Genomic DNA, 23,452 nt, shown 5'->3' with positions numbered 1-23,452 from the left:
GGGAGGAGTCACCTGCGCTGACTCACAGAGGAAAGCCGAGTGCTCTTGGCAGACACTTCTTTTATTTAGAAAATAAATCCCCCGAGGGCTCTGGCTCCTGACAGGGGCGGGGAAGAGCGTGACAAGCAGCACATTCCCAGCACCCGGTGGGAGAAGGACCAGCATCTTCCGCCGCTCGCAGAGCCGAGGCCGTGCGCCCGGGAGCAGGCGCGTCCGTGTGCTCACTCCGAGGCTGCCCGCAGGCCGCCGGCGCAGGGCCGGGGAGAACCCTCCTAGAGTCACACATATACATTCACTCCCATTGTAGTTTAGAAATCAGCTCTTCCTCACCAAGATTTACAATAAAAATAAAATGATCTGCTCTGTAAACTATAGTAGAAAGTGTCCAATGTCTTAAAAACGATCTTCCTACAACGGAAAAGGCGTTAGTGTTCTTTCTGGGCGAAGGAGGACCCAGATGTGCTGGGCGGGTGCTGGGCCCGGGGAGCGCTTGGCTGGGGGGCGGGGCTGAGGCTGAGGCTGAGGCCGAGGCTGGGGAGAGAGCAGAGCCCTGTCCTCCGTGTGCCCGGCTCCTTCGGCACCAGGCCCAGCTCTCTGCTCCCGGGGCCCCGGCGCCTACGGCTGCTCCGCGGTCGCCTGGTCCTTGGCGGTCGCCTGGTCCCTGGCAGCGGCCACCAGCTCTGCGAGGGCCGGGAAGCTTCTGATGTCCTCGGTGTGCAGGCCCAGCTTCTGTATCTGTAAAGGCCACGAGAACAAGTTGAGACACTGTGACGTACGGAACGTGAAGAGCCTGTGACAACTGGAACGTTCACCCTCGCCCTGCGCTGAGGGGCCGCTCCCTGAAGAACGGCAGCATGTTTGTTCCTTCTGGAGCAGCGGTTCTCAACCTGTGGGTCCTTTCATACAGTTCCTCATGTTGTGGTGACCCCCAGTTTCATTGTTACAAATTGAACATCATGAAAGCATAGTGATGAATCACAAGAACAATATGTCATTATATATGTGTTTTCCCATGGTCTTAGGCGACCCCTGTGAAAGGGTCGTTTGACCCCCAAAGGGGTCGCGACCCACAGGTTGAGAACCGCTGATCTAGAGCAAAGGATGTACTTATTGCAAAACTGCATTCTGGGTCAGACACTTGGCATTCGAAGAAGCCAGCGTGTTCGTTGACCCCCACCCACCCAATCAGAGCCCAGCGGGGTGAGAGCCTTTGGTGGCTGGCAAAGACAAGCCCCCGAGGGGCAGAATCAATGAGCTGCTTTTCCGGGGAGAAGTCTCCAGAAAGGACAGGCGGGCCTTCATTGCGTAACCTGTCACAGCCCTTTCTCAGAATCGATGAATTGAAGACACTCAGGCACAGCGTCTCCTGTGAGTTGCTTTGGTAACAGAAGGCACAGCGAGTCCTCACCACAGCTCAGCAACAGGGCCCGCAGCCTCGCACGGTGAGGTCCGGGGGGGTCTGCGCCGGCCATCAGGACTTGTGAGAGCTGAGGTCGCTCTGGGACTGGGACGGGCTCCCTGTTTCCTTCCCCCCCCCTCCCATCTCCTTTCTTCCTGCTGCTGACTCGTTCCTCATGGCTTCATAACCACGTCCCTGCTTGTGAGACTTGGACTAAGTTTCTCTGGGACAATAAAGTACACCACGGCCCTGGCCAGTGTGGCTCAGTGGATAGAGCGTTGGCCTGTGGACTGAAGGGTTCCAGGTTCGATTCCGGTCAAGGGCATGGACCTTGGTTGCAGGCACATCCCCAGTGGGAGGTGTGCAGGAGGCAGCTGATCGATGTTTCTCTCTCATCAATGTTTCTAACTCTCTATCTCTCTCCCTTCCTCTCTGTAAAAAATCAATAAAATATGTTTTAAAAAAAGAAAAGAAAAAAAAAAGCAGCAGCACACCACGCACTGGGCCAGGCTCTATCTCTCACCCGCCTCGGGGCAGAGAACTTGAGTCCCAGGGGCGCCTGAGGTGAGAGGCTCCTCGGAGCGGGCACCCCAGGCCCTGCGGACGGAAATGCCCACGTCACGCCTTGTTCCCCAGCGAGGGCTCCTGAGACCGGCCCGAGGACTCGCTCCGTAAAGCCACCGGCCACCTCTGACGCTCCGGGCAGGGTAAGGGCCCCTTTCTGAGCATCGAAGTTTGATGACCCTCGAGGGGTCGCCTCTGACTCCAAAGAAAGGCCTGCGCGGAGCCCGCTGCCCCTGAGGGAGACGTGCAGGCAGAGGCACCCACACGCCGCACTCTATAGCCTGTGCTTGCCACCTGCTTGCCACCTACGGGGACGCTGCGCTCAGGCGGGTTCTCGAGCATCACACACAGGGCCCGGGGCCAGAGCTCTGGTTACTCGGAGCCAAACTCACAGACCAGGACCCAGCCCCGACGTCCTATCGGCACTTTCCACGCCGTGACCAGGGGACACGCCCGTGAGCACCGCCCCGGGGCTTCTCGGGCACGAACACTGCTGGCCGTGCAGATGCCAAACAAACAAAAGATCAACCCTCTGGAATTTGAAAACTCGATTTCCGCGTTGTCCTATCTCTTCCTTCTCGTAACTCCTGGGTGCAAATATTCCGACTTCACGGACTTGGGGCCCGACCCCTTTTCCCAGTGGGAGGGAACAGCCTCCAGGGCCCCTCGATGGCATCTCTGGGCTCACGTGAGCCACCAGGTGATCCCAGGACTCGGTTAAAGAGTCCCTGGAACGGACGCGCTCGCGGTTACCTGGTCCCCTAAGTACTCCACGTCCAAGGCCAGCTGCAGCCGGATTTTGTCGTCGTCGCTCATGCCACCGCCGCTGGACCCGCTGGGGTTGGCGGGGGAGGATTTCCGGGCTTGTTTGAGCCTTTTCAGGCTCTCCTCCATCTTCTTGACGGAGTGCAGGACGTCGGACACGGTTTCATAGAACCTAGAGCACGAGACATGTTACGGGTGAAACACACTGGATGGAACACAAACGCACTGACTGGCAACGTGGACCAAAAGAAGGGGGGAAAAAGGTTTTTAAGATAAAAATTCACTTCCAATAAAAAAAAAAATCAGCCTTGGTAAATATTTAATGTTTTTAACTGAAAGAAAATTGACGGCCTAGCACTGCATTCCCTCCGAACTTAAGAAATATGTCCATGGATTTTATTCAACATTTCAGTCCTGGCCACTCTGAGGAAACCATGGGGCTGTCTTCTGTTGAGTGAGCACCTGCAGCTCGTTCCCCAGGAGGAGGAGCAAGTTCATTTACAACCAGTTCTGGAAGTCCATCTTTTAAAGAGTGAAAGCATTTCAAGATTTTAAATAAAACTGCCTTCCAAATAGTCTCCCTATACCGTCCACATGAGAAACGAGTTACATTTAAAAGCTCTGTTTACAAGCTGATTACTTGGCATTTACATAGAAATCATATTAGAATTCGTTGTAATGTTTGAAATGAACCCACAAATGCCACTTAGCTCACAAGTAATTGAAACAAATATAATCCTACGGCAAAGTTAATAACTGAACAAAATTCAACAACGAGACGGAGTAACAGGCTCGAGCGCAGTCAGGGTGGGCACCTGGGAAGAGCAGACGAATGAGAAACGAGCCGCCCCCGTGACTGAGACCTCCTCGCACTGTCGAGGGCTGTGGGGCGTGGACCCCGCCTTTCCTCAGCTGCCACTGTTTCTCTTCCTCATCCGACCGTCTCCCCACTGCACGCTCTCTGACCATGTAGCATGACCAACACCATTTTGGATGGACGGCCGAGGAGAGAAAGGACTCACAGGAAACCCTGGGACTGGACTTACAGATGAGGCCTGCGGGAGATGGTACCCGGGGCAGGAAAGGCAGGCCCGGGGCGAGGGCCCTGAAGGTGTGCGACCTGGGAGAGGCCAGGGCAGACAGAGCCTTGGGAGGGGAGTGCAGCGAGCACAGCTCGGCCGTCCACACAGCTGGGCAGAGACCGGGGCCTCCCTGCTTGGTCCAGCGACGCAGCCACATGATGGCCTCCCTGCCTGGCCTCCCCGCCGCCCTCTGATGGACTCGGCGACCTCGGAGGCGGGCTCCCTGGGGAAGCCCAGAGCGGCCGACAGGAGGCCCCTCACCTGTGCGTGCTCTCGGACAGCGCGCCCTCCAGCCACTGCTGGATCAGCTCGGGCTTGAGCTTGTCCTTGTGCCCGCTCTGCAGCTGGTGACACGGCCTCAGAGCGCTGTCCACGTAAGAGGAGGCTGTCGTGGGCACCTCCTGGGGTAGTGGCGGTGGGGGTGAGAGATGGAGAGAGAGAGAGAGAGAGAGAGAGGATGTTGTTCAAACCTCAAGGTCAAAGGAGACTAGTCACTCTCCCGTTCTGAGACACGCACACCCGCACGCTCCCTGGCGAGGGCGCGTCCCCCAAACCCGTGCTCCTCGGAGGAGAGGGAGTGCGCCTCCCCTTCCCTCACCCTCTGCCTGCTCCTCCCCTCCCTCCCGCCTCTCCTGCCCTCTCTCCCCGCCTCACAATTCTCCGCAGTGAATGGCGCCGACCTTGTTGGTCCTTCGGTACAGCCGGGGCACCTCCAGGGCGCTCTTCAGGGAACCGAAGCAGGACTCGCTCAGGTCCTGGACGATCCTGGCACTGAGGGCGGGCGCGCAGGCCGACAGGGACAGCCGCGAGTCCTCCAGGGCGGCTGTGACACACAGACTGAGCTCAGTCACGCTACCCAGGCCGGTGTGACTGTCACTTTAAATGCTGCCATGGTATTTAGAGTGTACAACAACACACCGAGTCCAATGGCGAGCACGCAACACGGTTTCTCATTGAGGGGCGTTATAATCATACAACAGAGAAACAACTAAGGGTTTACAGCTACAGAGAATGGTAGTTGAAATGCACCCCAGTCTCTAAAATTTTATTTTAAATTATTTCCTATTCAAAGATTTGCTAAGTCTGAGATTTGTTTTTACCTGAGATAGAAGAAAAATTCTTAAAGCCAATCATCTCGAGCTTGGGCTGGATTATTTCCAAGAGTTCTGGAAGCTGAAATAAACGTGTAGTTTATGTGCAGTTACTTTTTAAATCCAAGGAGGAGGCGACTCTATTTGCACCTGCGTCCTCTAGGACACTGTTATGAATGATAAAACCGAACTCAGGACGCTCGGCACCTTTCACCAGAAGAAAGCAAAATTCTTGCCAGTTTGGCTCAGTGGATAGAGCGTCAGCCTGCAGACTTAAGGGTCCCAGGTTCGATTCCGGTCAAGGGCATGTACCTTGGTTGCGGGCACATCCCCAGTAGGGAGTGTGCAGGAGGCAGCTGATGGATGTTTCTCTCTCATCGATGTTTCTAACTCTCTATCCCTCTCCCTTCCTCTCTGTAAAAAATCAATAAAATATATTTAAAAAAAAAAAGAAGAAGAAAGCAAAATTCTCAATGACAACCTTCACGGGAAATGGACCCACCGCGGGCAGCAGCAGGTGCGTGGCTGTTCCCACAGCCCGAGAACAAACATCATTTTCTATTCCGTGGCTCCCCCGCACCAAGAAAGCTCACAAAAAGACCATGTTCTTGCTCAAAACATACAATATTTTGGAGCGCCACAAAATATTTCAACTCGAGGAAAGCACAATTATGTAACAGAGGTCTTAAATACAAATTCATCCACCAGGTTCTCTTACTAAAAGCAAAACATGGGACAGGCGCAGACACAGAGGGAAAAATGAATAGTTCAGGACTTTCAAAGTAGAGCTGAAGAGTAAATGTTACTAAGAAGTATTGGGGTTCTTGAATGGAAATAATTAAAATCCAGCCCAGCACAGATCGGGCCGGCACAGGAAGTGGAGTGGATGGAAAAGAACTGGGGAGCCGCTCACGCTGAGCTGGGACGCCATCCCTGGAAAAGGAGGGAGACCCGGCGGGAAGGAGGAGGGAGAGCGGCTGCCAGGAAGGCTGGGTGAGGGGAGATGCGGGAGGGGTTCTCTTGGGTACCTGGGCCCGCGGGTCTGCAGCCCTGCGGCTGCTGTCAGTGTGGGCACGCTCTCTGGGGAGCCGCTGCCCGGGCACGGGGCATCTGGGACACGGGCTTACCTGCTCCTGCAGCCGGGCCAGGTCGGCGGCCGCGTGCACGAGCTGCGCGCTGGAGACGGAAGCCGCGGGCTTCGCCTCGGAAGGACCGCTGCCCGGGTCCTCGCTGTTTCCCGGGGCAGCGGGAGCATCTTTGCTAGCAGTTCCCAGAGGTTTCCGAACGTCCTTGGCGCTCTCATTCGAGATGGGCCTGAGCAGAAGCTGAAACGGGATTTCCACGGTCACACACTCTCCACCAGGAAGCTCCATGGGACTCACATACGCGGGCCAGGAAGTCAGGGGAAATGCTAGCGTCCACCATCCAACTCCCCTCTCACGGCAGCATGGCCGTTTCCATCTCAGTGCACTTAGGTCAGTGATGGCGAGCCTTTTGAGCTCGGCGTGTCAGCATTTTGAAAAGCCCTAACTTAACTCTGGTGCCGTGTCACATATAGAAATTTTTTGATCTTTGCAACCATAGTAAAACAAAGACTTCTATTTTTGATATTTATTTTATGTATTTAAATGCCATTTAATAAAGAAAAATCAACTCAAAAAATGAGTTGGCGTGTCACCTCTGACACGCATGTCATAGGTTCGCCATCACTGCCTTAGTAGCTCGAAGCATCTCTAAAGCCCCGCGCCGGGCTCACCTCGTTGACGAACACGGAGTACCGCGCCAACACCTGCAGCGTGAGCCTCCACAGCCGATGCGCCAGCGCCGGCAGGAACAGCTCCTCCGACCAGCACTTCTGCAGGCAACTCCACGTCCTGTGAGACGCCAGCAGGCAGTAGGCGCTCCCAGCTGCAGGGAAAGCACACGCGGGGGCAGGCGCCTCGGTCAATTCGGGCTGCAATCTAGGCCAGTGATGGCGAACCTACAACACGCGTGTCAGAGGTGACACACGACCTCATTTTTTTGGTTGATTTTTCTTTGTTAAATGGCATTTAAATATATCAAATAAATATCAAAAATAGAATTCTTTGTTTTACTATGGTTGCAAAGATCAAAAAATGTCTACAGGTGACACGGCACCAGAGTTAAGTTAGGGTTTTTCAAAATGCTGGCACGCCGAGCTCAAAAGATTCGCCGTCACTGATCTAGTGTCTTAGGTGTGTGACCCGGGGGTGCAGACTGGCACCCTGAAGAAGTCTGTGTGGTCAGTGACACGGCTCAGTGATACACTGTCTGATTTTACACGACTCCACCTCCCAGGTGTTTGACAACTATTAACCATAGACAGCTTTCAGAAATAGCTAGTTAATAAGCACTTCGTACCAAATCAATGAACACGAGTCCAAGTGGCCGTCACTTGCAAGGGTTTAGACTTTGGTTTTGAATTTGCCTTGTTTCATTCGTCACCTTCTCTTCCCTACCTGATCACACGAGTTGGATGCAGGGAGTTCACTGCACTTGAGCATTTTGGCAAAGACAGATGAGAACTAACTTTCAGGCCACAGAGCGGAGTGCAGAAACAGTGCGGCAGCCAGGCCTATGCGGCTACAGACACAGCCCGTGTTCTGTGAGCGACTAAACGGTCATAGTCAACAGGCTGACATCCAACAAGAATCTCTTTACTTGCTGACAGGACGGGGCTGTAAGGGATGCAAACACGCTGGAAAGTCTGCATCCCAAGCAGTGCCAACTGCCCAATGTGCCAGGACTATGCCCCGCGCTGAGGCCCAGCCCCAGGTTCGACGCACCAGGGAGGGAGGGGCCATCGGATCCTGGGAAGAAGGCAGCGCGTAGCCAGTTTGCTATAAAAAGGGCTGATCACTTGGCAACCAGGGGCTACGTCCCCTCAGCATGTGATATTCAGGAACAAACATAAGGGCTGCTCCCCATGTTCTTACAGCAGCCTCTTATCAGCTCTATAAAGCAAAAACCATAGGAACCACAATATTTGACTTTTTGTCTCTTAAAAAAGGCCAGTCACAGGAAGTCTTTAAGGTCCAGCTTCCTGGATCCCAGGAAAGGGTGCAAGTGCCCTGGGGGATCGGGGTGGAGATGGTGAGCTCCGCGCCCCGCCCCCCCCAACCTGTCATTCACCACCTGAAGGCATTACCTGGAGCGTCTTCCAGGGCATCTGTCAGCGCTGCCTCTAAGGATCCCGCGATCTCTCTAAACCTGGGATAAAACAAGAGCACGAATTAGTGTTTCTGCTGCTGCTGACGCCTTTCCCTGTCCATTCCCTTCTTCCTGGCCCCAGGGACTTCCTCCACCCGGGGCCACGGAGGGTGGCCGAACAACGGCCTTAAGATAACCAGGTCCTAATCCCTGGAGCCTGCGGCCGTGACCTCAAACGGCACAGGGGCTTTGCAGGTGGGATTACATGAGACCCTGAGGTGAGGACAAGACCCTGGATTATCTGGGTGCAATCACGTGTTCCTTAAAAGGAGGCTGGGGAGAAATGGAAGGGTTAGGGTTAAGTACAAGAATGGGGGTGGGAGCATGTGCACAGTCGGATGCAGGCGCACACCCTGTTATAAGAGTGCAATGGGAATACTTCTCCTTAGCGACATGTCAAACACTCCCATCCCACTGGTTTTGAAACTTCCTTCAAATGACCCCAAAGTGAGTCAAATAACAGCGCAACCCTGACCCCAGCCATGTTTGCAGGATTTTGTCACAATTCGGGGTAAACAATCCAACACCTGATAGAAATCAATAGGAGAGTCCTACAAAGCATTACCTGAGTTTATTTTTTAAATGGAAAAACAAATGTATTGAGAACAAGTTCCATATCTGAAAAGTAATTTTTACACAACAGCCCAGGGCAGTGCCCGGACATGGGTGACAGTGCAGGATTCCTAAGCAGGGGCTGCGGGGTCCAGGGAAACGATAGAAAAGGGGAGTCTGCCCGGCCTGAGTGGCCCAGTGGTTGAGCATCGACCTGTGAACCAGGAGGTCACGGTTCGATTCCCGGTCAGGGCACAGGCCCGGGTTGCGGGCTCCATCCCCAGTGTGGGGTGTGCAGGAGGCAGCCGATCCATGATTCTCTCTCGTTCTCCCTTCCTTTCTGAAATTAAAAAAAAAAAAAAAATTTTTAAAGAAAACAAGAAGAAAAAAAGAGGAGCTTGCAGGCAGTAGACAGCAGGATGTGCTATGACAGCATCTAACTCCAGGCACGGATGACAAAAGAACCGGCCAGATCCCACCAGCACTTGCCGGTGGCAGCCTTAGCCTGTCAGATGATGCTTCCCTCTTTTCAGCTCTGCCTGGCCTGATCCCGATCATCAAACCTCTGCAATGCAGCCCACGAACACCTGAGAGGGGCAAGGCCTTGCTTTCCTACCACAAGATAAGCTACACGATGTAACCCAGACACATGAAGCATAACACACAGGACTGCACGTATGTGAAAGCTGTGATTTCATTATCAGAGGTGATTCCATACATTCCCGTCACGGTGAGCAATTATAATCAAGGCACCTAATTCGTAATCCATTTCCCTCTCTGTAATTTTTCCTCAGCGCTCTGGGGAAAGGACGGCATCACAATTAATGAAAGCATAAAAAATCTAAACGAAAAGCTATGATTCTTTAAAAGAGCATTTCGACCAAAAGGCTCTAGTTAATGCCGTTCCCCGGGGGAGCTGACCATGACCTCATTCAGGGGAACCTGCAAAGATGGCCGCTTACATCTGCTTTCCCAGCGGAACCCATGTTGCTCGGTTTATGATCAAGTTCCCCGGGCAGGTGATAGAGCCGCTCACTGACACAGGCGACAGCATCCGGGCGTCGGGGAGAAAAGTGGCCCCGCTTTCCAGACCAGAGAGACGAGTGTCACCGTTGATAAAGGAGCCAAGGTAACAACCAGGACTCTCGTAACCGGGAACACAGAATCCGCTGGAAGAGCACTTCGCGCTATGCTCCCCCCACGCCCGGAGGGGAACCTGGCACAGAGGAGCAGAAGTGACAGCGGTGGACAGGCCACTCGTGGAGGCGGCTGACGAGACAGGGACAGCGGCAGGGAAGAGCTGCCACCCACTCCCACCCCCTCTCTCCCACGATGAACGAGAGAACGGTGTGGGGGTGAAGCTGGGCCTGGGGTCCAACCTGCTCCGCGTCAGTTCTCAGCTCGCTGGTTACCAAACACTCAACCTTATCTCGTCATGCAAGCCTAATGCTGACATTCGTGATATTTCTTGTTACATTTCCACTTGAAAGTTTGTTTCCCAAAGGATAGGATGATGATCATAAAGAAAAGGCTGTGAACAGGGGGCCCCAACATGCTTAGCTGGTATTCGAATTCTCTTAGGAAGGTGGAGGCGGGAGGGGAATGAGTTACTGACCGTATTTGAAAATAAACAGGCAAGTTCCACTTATTGTTGAAGCTATGATAGGCAGGATGGGCTCGCAGTCTTCTCACGCTGGCCTGGGATCCGCACTGCCGTTCAAATGCCCTCACAAAGCCCATGCTGATGGTGTATTTCTAAAATAAGAACAAGCAGGTGGCATTTTCACTGCAAACACCCGGAATTGGGAGCATCTACTAAAACCTGTGATTGAGATAAAGGAGGGCAGCACAGACCCACAGCTTCTAGAGCTGACAGGGGCCCAAGGGACCTTCCTTCAGTCCCCACATAAAGCCCAGGCAAGGCCCACGTGGCCCCGTGGCCAGTCCACTTGGACACCCGGGTGCTGCAGAGCCGTGCTTTTTACGTGACAGCTCTCACCCTCTAGGGCACCCCTCACCCCGTCCCTGGAGCTGATGAGACGGCAGATTAAGCAGTACAGCCTCCACCGCCTCTCCAGAAGAAGTGCAAAATTTTAAAAAGGAAAGAATCAACCATGTGAGTGATGACATCACTTTTATAGACGAGACAGCAGCAAAAGTGACGGGGACGTAACAGCCGCAGAGGAGCAGCAGCTCACACTTCCTTAGCAGTTACCATCCGCCCACTGTGCTGACATCGGTTACTAACTTAACCCACAAAACCACCCTAGGAGGCAACTGCCATATCATCACCCGCCACTTTACAGATGATGTTTCCTCTTCTGTTTAGGCTCAGAGAGAATTCGCCCAAAGACAAAGCTGAGAAAGTCAACAGAGCAAACCCCGGGGCTGCTGGAAGGGATGTGCTATTCCCAGGAGCCCAGGCTCCGGGGAGAACACCCTGGCCTCTCCATGCCTCCTTCTCAGGGACGAGGGGCTCCATTCGCCTCAATACGCTGAGATCTGAGCTTCCACAGGAAGTTCAGTGCAGTGAGCACTACAGGTCCTTGTGGAACCCCCTGAGCACGGGCAGGTGTGTGGACTTGAGGCCATAGAAGCTGTTATTCATCTCTTTCAGGGTGAAACTACACCTCAGGATCTAATGGATGCTAATAGAATACAGAACATTTCCCTCTGCGAGGGAAGCAGGTCACATTAAAACTGCACGCTGAAAGCATTTCTTGAAAGGAACAGATGCTTGCTGGACACTACGCCCACAAACATTAAATACTGGGAAAGGGTTCTAAAGTCAAACTTTTTCCAGAAAGCTTCATTTCTGAGCTGAAACAAATCATAATGGGATCAATATGATTCTCTAAGGAGCACAGCAAACTATAAAGGCTCTTCAGTTGCAAATGCTTAGGACAATTATTTCACACTGCCTATGGTATCTACTTTTTAAATCACAGGAATCATTGTCAATGTCCTATAACATGGAACAATTAGCCAAGAGGACAGATGAGTGATATTTCTGGGACAATGAAGGCCTACCAGGCCCCAGGCTCAAACCACACTTCCCTTTTGCCCCTCTACACTTTAAAAATAATCAAGTTCACCAGGCCGATTAGAAAAAGAAGGGAAGACACAACACAAAGGAGGGGGAAAAGGAAGGAAGAAAAGGGACAAACAGGAAGCACTAGACCCAAATGAATCGGTCATTGCGGTCATTATACATTTGATAAATTACCTAATGAAAAGACGAAGACTGTCATATTGAATAAAAAAAAATTAAAATCCAGGGAAGGAGAAGACAGAGAGGCCCCAAGAGGCTAGTCAGATGGAGCGCTGGGCCAGGAATTCAGGCCGCTGGCCCAAGAGCCTTATCCTTCACTGTGGCCCTATGCATTGCCTTAAAACATGACACAACAAAAAATAAATGTACTTTTTTTTTTATTTCAAAAGTAAAGATAAATTTACTTCTGAAATCTAAACCATGAAATATTTTAAATGATAACATGATTTTAAGAAAACAGTACATTTTAGGGTCTTCTAATCTTTTAAACTATATAGGACAATTACATACATTTTAAAGTCTAAATCAATAGTTTTTGTTTTCCTTCACAATTACACAGTAGAGGCATAAAAACTTAACTTTTTCATGGACAATTATAAAGAAAAGGGCTTTCAATGGTACTAGGACCTTTTTTTTTTCCCGCTTTGAAAATAATGTACATATCTAGTCACAATTGCGTCTAGACTGAATTTTACTTTATGTTCTAAAATTAAAATATTCTCACTCCCAAAAGTATCGGGGACTATTACACGAATAAAGCACTGTGTATGCTTTAAGGTAAGCGCTCACGTAGCAACTCACGCTGTGGTTCTGACCCAACCACAGAGCCACGCCTGTGCAGGAGACAACATGATCGCTCTAAAACGTCAGGTTAACATCTTCAAGAGTCAAAACAAAGGAGGGACAGGTACCTCATGAAATGCCCTGGGATCCCCAGGGTTAAAGAGTGAGGGCAGGTTCTCCTCTAGCCCTCGTACTATTTCTGGCCAGACCGAATGCACCAAAAAATCATATCCGGGAACAGCTTTGCCTTTCTCGCTGTAAGGAAAGAGCAAAATTGCAGTCAGATACACCATCATCTTCTACGTACAAAGAGCAACATTCTACTGTGGTGCTTTTACTACAAGTTCCTCAGCCTAAAACCTATTTCAACTCCTTTTTTAAAAACTGTCAATTAGTTTGTTTCTCCACCCACATTTCTATTTCACGCCTTAAACTCAGACTCACCTCGAACCTGACGCATTGTAGAGGGAGCTGGTGTCAAGGATAAGGCAAAACCACCACGCCAAGTGGCCTGGGCACAATTTCCCCCTTAAAGTAGGGCACCACATCCACACTCGATCTTAGAAAGGAGGCGGTCTACCACCACAAGAAAGGCGATCTTTGCACGCAACCTGAACACCAGTTATGCTAATTTCCCAATGACTAACAGCGTTGTCACTTCTGAACTGTCTCTAAGATTGCCCCAGTTCTAAGATCCTATGACTGCATCACAAAGCCCCGTTTTCCTCTAGAAGCAGCGAGACGCCACTACCGATATGAAGAAGGCGAGGCTCTGAAGCTCAGACTTCTGGGTGAAGGCGAAAGGCGATGCTGGACCAAGTGGATGAGGTTGGAGGCAGGGAGAGCAAGTGAGCAGAGCCTGTTACTTTGGGGACAGAAGACAGAGGCCTGGACTGGGCCAGTGGCCGTGGTGACAGGTAATGGGGTATTTATGTAACGGAACTGGGAAGTCATGGGAATTAAAGGAGGAAAAACTGAAAAGGAATTCAATCACACTCAGTATAAAACCCGCTGAGTTTAACTGAATTGGTAGTTCTAGATAGATTATGCCATTCGAATAATAGAAGGCAACCAACTCTGATGTCGAACTAAGTTAAGAAAAAGCCAAGGGGGAGAAGGAAAGGGTTTGGGCTTTGGAAGCGAGGAGTTCTAACCATCACCCTCAGCCCCATCTACTAGGTTCCTATCTGTAGAACGAGGCTATCGATGCCTGCCTTGCAGCGCTGTGGGGACAGTTACATGGGGACCAGGTAAGCCTCGTTTCATTGGACCTCATCCTACTGCGATTCATGTTTTTTATAAATTGAAGGCAAGACCCTCCACCAGCAAAAAGATTAAGAGTCACTGAAGGCTCAGATGGTGGTTGGCATTGTTTAGCAAAAGTATTTTACAGTGAAGGCAGGTACACTTATTTAGAAATAAGGCTGTGGCACACTTAACAAGCTACAGGATGGTGTAACGTAACTTTTAGATGCACCGGGAAACCAAAAAAATCCACGTGACTCGCTTTATTGCAACATTCGCTTTACTGCTGTGGTCTAGGCAGAACTCACCACCACCTCTGAGGTATCCTGGACCCACACGGTACAAGCCAGCCCTATCGGCGTGCACCAGGCGCAGGCGCAGCCATTACACCCAGATGCGCTCTAGCACAGCGGACAGGTACCTTGAGATGGCCCCGCCCGTGACTTCCCGAAGAAGGCGGCAATGGTGAGGGACAAACTCCAGGAGCTTGCTGTACATGATCTGCAGGCCATTTGGATGAGACTCAACCACCTGCTCTATGATCACCTGTTAAAAGAAAGAGCATTTTCAAAAAGCTCCTAAAAGAGACGTAGGAACTATATACCACAAAGGAAAGAATTGAGAAAACCCATCCTCCTCCCTAACAGACATGTTTTCTAAATGGGAGGTAAATCGTCGTTGCATCAAAACTGGTTCCTGGGATGAGCGTGCGCAGTTCCCTCGGCAATCTGCCTATAAAAGTCCTCCATCTTTGAACGTTTCCTCCCTCCCATCTCTCCGGCCTGGTCAACCCTCTATGTTTTTAAAGACTTTGAGCCAAATCTCACTTCCACGCTCAGAATTCCCTACCCGCTCCTCCCGGCTCACACACTGCTGGGCTGCTCTATTCAACCCGAGACCAGTTCAAAACTGCTGCCCAGTAACTTTATTGACGTATAATTGACATCCCACAAAACTGACCTAAAAATGCTTTGATGCATACTTTCTCCCAGGCCAGCCCCTCACCCCCACCAAATGAAGATGACCCCTGGGCTGGCGCATCATTAGAAAATACAGGGAGCAAGCCGATTCCCGGCTGATTTAACCAACAGGGACCAGCCTTTTCCTACACCTGATGCTGTAGTAGACACGCGCCTCTACAGAGAGCTCTCTGATCTGGCCTGGCGCCCAGTGAAGTCTCGGAGACGGAGTAAATGCTCTGTGATGCTGGCGGAATAGAGCCCTGAGATCACAGACCTGGTCCATGTATGGCTTCACCAGAACTTGACCGACGAGGGCCTCTGCGTCTCGGGTCTTGTCGATGGTGGCGTACGTCCGTAGGCAGTGCCGGACGATGTCGACATCCGCCGTCTGCAGCCCTTCGAGCAGGAGCCCCTCCAGCGACTGCTGCAGCATGGCCGTGATGCCCGCGATCCGCTGCAAGGAGACAGGGGAGTCAGCAAGGCTCCGGCGGGACCAGGTTCTGGGAGTCCAAACACACACGTGACCCCTGTATTCCAACAGAAGGTCATGTATGTAAGATGGACATGCGAGCCTTTCCTGAAGATCCACAACGACTCTCTCCTCCTCCCCACAATCTCTAGAAGTAAACCTTTATCATCAAAGGCGGGGTTAGAGAGAATTACAGAACGAGAAAAACAGTTATTTTCCCCTTAAGCTACAGTGTAAATCAAACACATGAATTTAAAGTCTAGTCAAGGGCTCTAGATAAATGGAACTCTGAATCATAGAAAGTGTCAAGTTACGTGAAATTCACAATTAACTTCACTCTTGCAATTCAGAGAATATGCCTGTGTCTTTACACAAAAGCTGTAATGCATGACGTGTAGGAAGCAGGGGCCTAAAAAACAAAACAAAAATGAAAGAAAAAATGCAAAGCTAGCTTCAAAACCCTGTGGATCAACAACTGCCAGGGGCATTACTAAGTTAAACCAAAATTATTTAGCAAAGTCCCAGCTACCATCTGTGAGAACAGAAAACAACACTTACTGGTCTTACTTTGTCCAGAAGAGGCATGCCTTTGCTTTGAACAGCATGAAACTGTAACTGGTTAAATTCTGTGGCGATTCTCTCCAAAATCTGTCCCGTCAGAAGTGGGCTAGTGGAGACAAGGGCAGAAACGGGATTCCTGAAGTTTGTTCATTTCACACAGTTAGTGGTGGGGATCCTAGAGCACCATTGTGCTAGAACTTTCTCGTTTTCCACACCCTCCGGTCCAAGGTGGAAGCTAAAGCACGCTCTGTGCCATCGTCTTCACCACGAGCCACAGTACAGCGCGTAGTAGGTGCAGTGGGGAAGTTGCATGAGCCGATGCTGCCTGGCCATGGGCCTCAGGGCCAGACAGGAGCCGGAGCCGGGGCCGATCAGTGGGGGTGCAACTCCTGTCTGTTCCCACCACCTTCCCCCGGCTCTCCCTCTCACCTTTAACCTCTTTCTTCCCCTTTAACCTCCCTTCTCTCCTCCTGCCCTTTCCTCTTATTCACACCTTTTCTAAAAAAGCACCTCTCATTCCTCTCAAACACCAAATACTGTTGTCTCCTTCGGCAAATCAAACTAACCTCTAGGAACAACAAATAGAATACTTCAAAACAGCTTCCTTTACATTTCCATGTTCTGAATGGCTGAGAGAGCAGGAGTTTAGATGCTCTGGTCCTAGCAGAGGACATTCATCTTCCCCGAAGCCTAGTCAGTCCCTTCTGTTTTCTCACACACATTACAAGGCATCGCTCCCTCTCAGAAGGGAATTAAATGGCAAAAGGAGAAAAGCAAAGGGCAGGGAAGCACCTGCCGGCTTTCCCGAGGCAGCCTCTGCCTGACGCCGACCAAGCAGTGGGGACACGTGCAGTGAGAGCAGCAGTCAGTCCCTGGTCCTGCATCTGCAGCATCCCAAGGAGGCCAGCCTCGGTGTGCAGCGTTAACTGACGTGCGATTTCGTAAGAAAGAGTTACCTGTGTCCTTCCAGTGCGGATGTTTCTTTAGAACTCTGGGAATTTAAGATCTTTTCAATTTTCTCAACCGATCGAATAACTTGTATAAGCCTCAACACACACATCTATTAAAATGAAGCAAAAACGTGTTATGATGTTTAAGCATCCTACATTTTGAATGTCTATGTAACACTGAACTTGCGAGAATGCAAATCTTAATTCTGGCTTTCTTTCTACAAGCGTATTTCAACATTCTATCGCAAGGTTATTGTAGGAAAGAAACTGGACTTCTTTGCTTTCTCATGCTCTGTACTCTTTCTTATTCCTTCCTTCTTTTTCCCATCTTAAACGAACCTCTCTACTGGTACATTTATTTTCTTATAACCCCTTTGTTCATGCTTTAATGTGTCAATTCATTAAATATATTACACAACAAATATTATCAAAGAGGTTGAGGAACATTATAAAACCCTCATCCTTAAAAGAATAAAGATATAGGGTCATTCATTCAACAGATAGTTACTGACCACCTATTGTGAGCCACACATTCTTCTAGAAGGTGGGGACCTGAGTGAATAAACAAGGAAAATTCCCTGCTCTCACGAAGCTTATCATCTTTTCTAGAAATGCATTGCATTCTGGGAATCTTTAGGCAAAAGTTCAGAGGACATCAATAGGCTTCTCCCCTTGACATTTTAAAAAAATATGCTCATAGCCGCCGGGGGCTCAGTTCATTCCTGGTCAGGGCGCATGCCCGGATGGCGGGCTCCATCCCCAGTGGGGAGCATGGAGGAGGCGGCCGATCCATGATTCTCTCATCACTGATGCTTCTCTCTCTCCCTCTCTGAAATCTAATGCTAATAAATACATGTAGAAAGTACAGGAGGACCAGGCTAGAGTCAGAAGCCTTGAATCCTAATTCCAACTCTGCTACTATTCCATTATGATTACAAGTAAATCAGAAAATAAAATTAAAACCCAGGTCCAGTAAAACATAAAGGCATAAAGAGGGATGGGGAAACAGAAGTAATAAACGTAGCAGAGTAAGAGCACCACACGCTACTTTTTCTAGAACAATCAGCCTGCAGCACAACACTGAAATGTGCTTAGAAAGCCCTACCCCTCATCTCTGAAACATCGGCACCTTCTCTGTAGGCGTGCTGAGCAATCATATGCTTATTGAACTGTCACGTGCCTCACTGAGGTCAGTTACGATTGTTTCTCATTCTGGACACAATTTTAATGTTGTGTCCAATCGGGTACCCCTAAAATTTTGTCATATTTCAACTAGATACCATGACATGATGCTGCATATACATATATATGTGAAAACTTTGAGGAAAAAAGCAATTTTCTCATAATGAAAACCATGAGAAGAGAGGATGAGAGGGCTTTTAGCTGACATGCAGCCCATGAAATCTAGATTTCTTTAAAAATGTTAATGCTGCCACAACTCAATTCAAGCATAAGAAGACTGCAGATTTTCTGTCATTTAACACATTTCATGACTTTACCGCACCCCTCTTTAATCAGACCAGGAGTGAGGAGCCTGGGCCCAGCTCTGGCTCCGGCCCGCACTAGCCCTGCTCAGCTACTAGACCCAGAAGAGGCTGCGTGTGTCCTCCACAAAGGTGCCCGGAGTGCACCAGCCACATGCATGACAGTTCCTTCCCTCAAGGTGCTGTCTGTCACAAGTCCAGGCTGCAAGGTGCTGTATGACACTTTACGTACCTTTTTTCCCCTAATGTCCTCTTGTTTAGACATTCGTTCATCTACTGCCCGAATTCCTTCACTGACAGATGACCTGAGACTCTTGAAAACAAAAAAGTAAATGCACTGTTGAAATTGTTTCATGACATTCTACACATTTAATTCAATTCCACAGAACTGAACCAAATTTACATGATTAATTCAATTCCAGTATCGATACGCCCGTATTATACAGATATTGACAAAATACAAAGTTGCAGACACAACTGCTATTGATTTTGGGGGCAAAATGACATATGAAACGAGGGTCACAGAGGATTAATGGCCAAAAGAATAATCTACAATGACTGTCACTGATGGTCAGGGTAGAGAAAGGACAGTCTGAATCCGAGTACAGGAGAGTTTGGGGGGGGGGGGGGGTGGGACTGGAGTTCCGCACCTGTGCAGGCTGACCTGCACGGAGGGGCGATTATTAGAAGACAAAAGGTAGAAAGATACAAGTGAGTACCACATACTTGGGGCAGGGAGGCATCCACCTGGGACTGCAGGCTTCGTTGTGGAGAGAAGTAGAAATAGAAAGGCAGGGGTTGACTTAGGAGGACTTCATTCAGATAAGGTCTTCCTAGTAGACTAGAGTCTATACATTTCAGAGAACTAAAAAATTTTTAAGTGCTCATATACCACGATGTAATGTTGGTTTGGGAATATTAGGAAGCAAGAAGGAACAGAAGAGCCGTAACCGGTTTGGCTCAGTGGATAGAGCGTCGGCCTGCGGACTGAAAGGTCCCAGGTTCGATTCCGGTCAAGGGCATGTACCTTGGTTGCGGGCACATCCCCAGTGGAGGTGTGCAGGAGGCGGCTGATCGATGTTTCTCTCTCATCGATGTTTCTAACTCTCTATCCCTCTCCCTTCCTCTCTGTAAAAAATCAATAAAATATATATTTAAAAAAAAAAAAAAAGAAGGAACAGAAGGGCCAGGAAAAGGGAGAGGTCATGGGACAGGTGGAAAAACATTAGTCCAGCAGCTAATGCATCAAGCCACATATGAGATAATAGAAATTAGGTCCAAAACGAAGGTAAGGAGAACAATTAAAATCATCAGGACAGCCCGGCCGGGGTGGCCCAGTGGTTGCTAGTCATGGGCCACTGAACCACCTTCGAGAGGAGAGCAGCTCCTGCGGGAGGACAAGCATCGCATACTTGACGGTGGACTGTGCAATGGGATTTGGGGACTTACCAGGACTTCTTCTCGTAACTGTCCCAAAGGCACCGAGAGCTGGTTGAGGACTTTGTCCATGCCAACCTGCAAGCGAAATCATGTCGCACACACACACATCAGAGGCAGGAGTCAGAGTGAAGTATCTGTTTAGTGAGCAAAGCACTAGACGTAGTTACTCTCTCTGTCTAGCCATAGACTGCTAAGCAACTAGCTAAATAACCAATGTCATTTTGCCATAAATATTGCTCATAGAATAAGAAAAACAATCTGCTGATATACATGAACCAATAAATAAGGGAAGTCCTAATAAATGAACACTTCTTTATGCACAATTTGCCTTTGGATGGAATTTTAAATGAATCTGAAAAACATTTTAATGGGAGGTGAGTATAGTTGGTGTGAAAGTCTGATGGATGGGCTCTAGCTCTTCTAAACATGATTGTCACCTTTGAGAAAATAATCAAACTAAAACAGTCTTAAATGAGAAAAAATGAAAACAAAAAGAAAATTTAGTTCTTTTATTCATTAATGAGATTAGTAATCTCTTTAAGTTTCTGAGGGGGAGGAAAATGAACTAAAAGATTTCTAAAATGCTCAGCATTTTAAGAAGAAACCTGAGCTGGCAGTGTGGGTGTCAGTACACCAGCTGCAGGAAGTGTGGGTCTCGGTTACCAGGTTTGTGGAGAGGTTGACGAAGTCCGCGTAGTCCTTGTTGATGAGCTCGACCATGGCGGTCTTCAGCAGCTTGTAGTAGAGTTCCAGGTCATCCCTCAGCTCCTCCAGCTGGACGCGCTTCCGACAGTCAGACACGAAGTGATCGACGTCGAAGTCTTCCTGAGAATACAACCGGAGCGGCTCTGAGTCACGCCCTGAACGCTTTCACGGCGGTGCCTGCAGACCCTTTATGACCAGTAACGTGGTCTCAGCTGACGCCTCCGTTCTGTATGTCTATGTCCTACTAGAGGCCCGATGCACGAAATCTATGCACTGCTAGGGTCCCTAGTGGCTGCAGGTTGGGTACTCCCTCCCTTCCCCCAGGCCATCTGCTATTGCAGCTGCAGCAGGTCAGGACCTCCCTCCCTTCCCATGGCAGGCCACACCCCCTGGTCGAAATCCCAGTGGAGGGACAATTTGCATCCAAAGCTTTTATTATATAGGACAATGGCCTGCACACCCGCCCCTAGTTCCCCTCATCCAGAGGGCAGGGCAACATGAGAAAAAGAGTACAAATATCCCACTCTGCCCTCCCGGTGTGGCTCAGTGGGTAGAGTTTCGGCCTGCGGACTGAAGGGTCCCGGGTTCAATTCCGGTCAAGGACATGGACCCCGATGGCAGGCTCCATCCCCAGTAGGGGGCGTGCAGGATGCAGCTGATCGGTGTTTCTCTCTCATCCATGTTTCTAACTCTCTATCAGAGCCTCTCCCTTCCTCTCTATAAAAATCAATAAAATATATTTTAAAAAAAAAAAGAATATCCCACTCGTTTTAAAATGTCTCATTCCAGCCCGGCCAGCCTGGAACATGCCCGGTTTCGGGCTTGATCCCCAGTGGGGGTGAGGGTGGGGGTGGGGACCGTGCAGGAGGCAGCCGATCGGGGGGATTCTCTCATCATTCATGTTCCTAGCTCTCTCGCCCTCTCTCTTCCTCTCTGAAGTCAATATATATATTTTTTAAAGTCTCGTTCCAGAAGCTTTCGGACGAGGGGCCTTTTCTTTCTGACCCGACCCTGGGAGGCACGTGGGCTCAGTGATTTGCTCAGGACGGGATTCTTGATCTTCGGGGGCAGGACACCGGTGCCCACGCTTCCGTCCGGCGAGGGGACCGGCCATCTGCCTGCGCTGCACGGGGACGGGGACGGGGACCAGAGACCAGGGACCGGCAGGGACCGGACGCTGCGCTCAGAACTTTCAGGCCTTTCCACCCAAAAGCCCCACTTCACAGACGGGCTTCCTCCAGGCGCCACCCGCCACCCGCCACGCCTGAGGCCGAGAGGCTCGCTCACTGCCAAGGACAGCGAGGTCCCCAGCTCCGGGGCGCGGGCCGGAGCCCCGGGGGGGGGGCCCCGGGCGGAGGGCAGAGGAGGATGGGCCCCCGCGGCCCGGCCCCGGCTCCGGGGAGAAGCGCCCCGCACCTTCATGAACTCGTCCTTGTCGAAGCAGAGCGTGTCCGGCCCCGTGGGCAGGCTCATCCGGCTTCTCTCCATCGCGCCGGCCGCCGCCTCTCAGCGCCCAGATCCGAGCGAGGACAAGAAGCAGGAGGCGGCGCCCACGGACGCGGCTGCTGCAGCCACGATCAATTTCCACGGTCGGGGAGGCACCGCTTCCGCCAACATGGCAGCGCCCGCGCCGCAGCCAATCAGCGAGGACCCCCACGGGCCCGTCTCCGCCTGCGCCGCCAAAGAGGGGCAGCGCGCACCGCTGGGGTGGCGCCGGCGGGTGGTGCTGCCGCCTGCGGCGGAGGGCGGAACTGCAAGCCCCGCTTGCTTCTTGGCTGGGCCCTGGAGAGGTCCTCTGCACCCCACCGTTTCCACCGGGGGTGGCGAGGGGCAGGGGAGGATCGGCCTGAAGTGCTTGTCCACGGTCTCCTCCCGAGATTGCTCCTCCGTGGCCTAATGCCGGCCCTTTGGTTCTCAGGCCGGTCTTCCAGGGTTGGGCACCTCACGGGCTCCTTCCTCCTGTCGGTCCCTGTGCAATGAGGCCTCGGTGGGACTCAGGCTCTGCCCTTAGCGTTGGCATCCTCCGCTCCAGGGAGCTGTAGGGCAGAAAAGGTGGGCAGCTGGGCAGCTCCCTGCTCCACTTTGCGCTCAGTTCCAGGTGGGCTGATTCTCAAAGGAGTGCCTCCCTACCTCCTTAGTCTAAATCAGCGGTTCTCAACCTGTGGGTCGCGACCCCTTTGGGTGTCGAACGACCCTTTCACAGGGGTCGCCTAAGACCATCGGAAAACACATATGTAGTTACACATTGTTTTTGTGATTCATCACTATGCTTTAATGATGTTTAATTTGTAACAATGAAATTGGGGGTCACCACAACATGAGGAACTGTATTAAAGGGTCACGGCATTAGGAAGGTTGAGAACCACTGGTCTAAATACAGACTTCGAATATGTATGCATGCATATTTGTGGTTTTTAAATATATACATACATATTCTACTAATTTCAGAGAGGAAGGGAGAGGGAGAGAGAGAGAGATAGGAACATCAGTGATGAGAGAATCACGGATCGGCTGCCTCCTGCATGCCCCACACTGGGGATCAAACCCGCAAGCAACCCCGGGCATGTGCCCTGACTGAGAATCGAACCACGACCTCCTGGTTCATAAGTCGATGCTCAACCATTGAGCCACACCAGCCGGGTGATTTATACAGCTTTTCACCCCCCTCTCTCTTCCCTCCCAGCACTTCTCACTGCCCTTTCATCCCACAGCCCCACCGTGAACATCTTTGTAAAGGAGATGGGCAGGCCCATGTAGGGTGCTGCTGCCGCATCTCCCTCCTCTGGGTCTTCCGGGCCACTGGGTTCCTCCTCTCCTCCCTCCTTGAGGCTTGCCCAGCCCCATCTCCTCCTGCTCTTCTGAGTCTCAGGAAGCAAATTCCGGAAGCCCAGTGCCAGGACCCAGGCTCTCACCAACCCTGCACCGAGGCGGGGAGGCGTGATCATTCCCCCCGCCTCGGGGCTCCCCTCGCTCCGCAGGCCACTTCTGTTCGCACGAGATAACACAGTCAAACATCCTGTTGGCACAGCCCCAACACAATCACCATAATTCCTCCAGCTCCCGATATGGACCAACAGGCCTGATTAAACACGTCAACTCGGAGTAAAAGCCTCATTA

At 51.0% G+C, this 23,452-nt stretch overlaps 1 protein-coding gene across 1 annotated transcript; it reads right to left on the bottom strand.

Annotated features, from left to right (window-relative positions):
- Positions 1-45: 45 nt before the first annotated feature.
- COG2 (component of oligomeric golgi complex 2) lies at positions 46-21,925 on the bottom strand. Its single transcript, XM_070401138.1, has 18 exons — positions 21,752-21,925; positions 20,294-20,455; positions 19,640-19,705; positions 18,423-18,503; positions 16,713-16,816; positions 15,754-15,862; positions 15,001-15,180; positions 14,186-14,310; positions 12,648-12,774; positions 10,300-10,439; positions 8,071-8,132; positions 6,658-6,809; positions 6,029-6,226; positions 4,911-4,983; positions 4,491-4,633; positions 4,072-4,211; positions 2,717-2,900; positions 46-735 (listed from the first exon to the last, which is right to left on the bottom strand). Exons 1-18 carry the CDS (start codon positions 21,821-21,823, stop codon positions 616-618), a joined length of 2,238 nt encoding a protein of 745 aa, XP_070257239.1. The 5' UTR covers positions 21,824-21,925; the 3' UTR covers positions 46-615.
- Positions 21,926-23,452: the final 1,527 nt, after the last annotated feature.

This window comes from Myotis yumanensis, unplaced genomic scaffold, assembly GCF_028538775.1.
Source record: "Myotis yumanensis isolate MYYU_CA2020_CCGP unplaced genomic scaffold, mMyoYum1.0.hap1 SCAF_22, whole genome shotgun sequence".
NCBI classification, from domain to species: domain Eukaryota; kingdom Metazoa; phylum Chordata; class Mammalia; order Chiroptera; family Vespertilionidae; genus Myotis; species Myotis yumanensis.
This window is presented reverse-complemented; position numbering and strand designations above follow the sequence as displayed.

What these genes read in the sequence shown, in the direction of transcription:
- COG2 (XM_070401138.1), bottom strand. Translation starts at nt 21,823, where the DNA reads ATGGAGAGAAGCCGGATGAGCCTGCCCACGGGGCCGGACACGCTCTGC. An exon ending in ACAAGGACGAGTTCATGAAG is followed by an intron (nt 20,456 to 21,751) that starts GTGCGGGGCGCT and finishes TTGTATTCTCAG; the next exon opens with GAAGACTTCGACGTCGATCA. An exon ending in TGTACCGAAGGACCAACAAG is followed by an intron (nt 4,212 to 4,490) that starts GTCGGCGCCATT and finishes CCACTACCCCAG; the next exon opens with GAGGTGCCCACGACAGCCTC.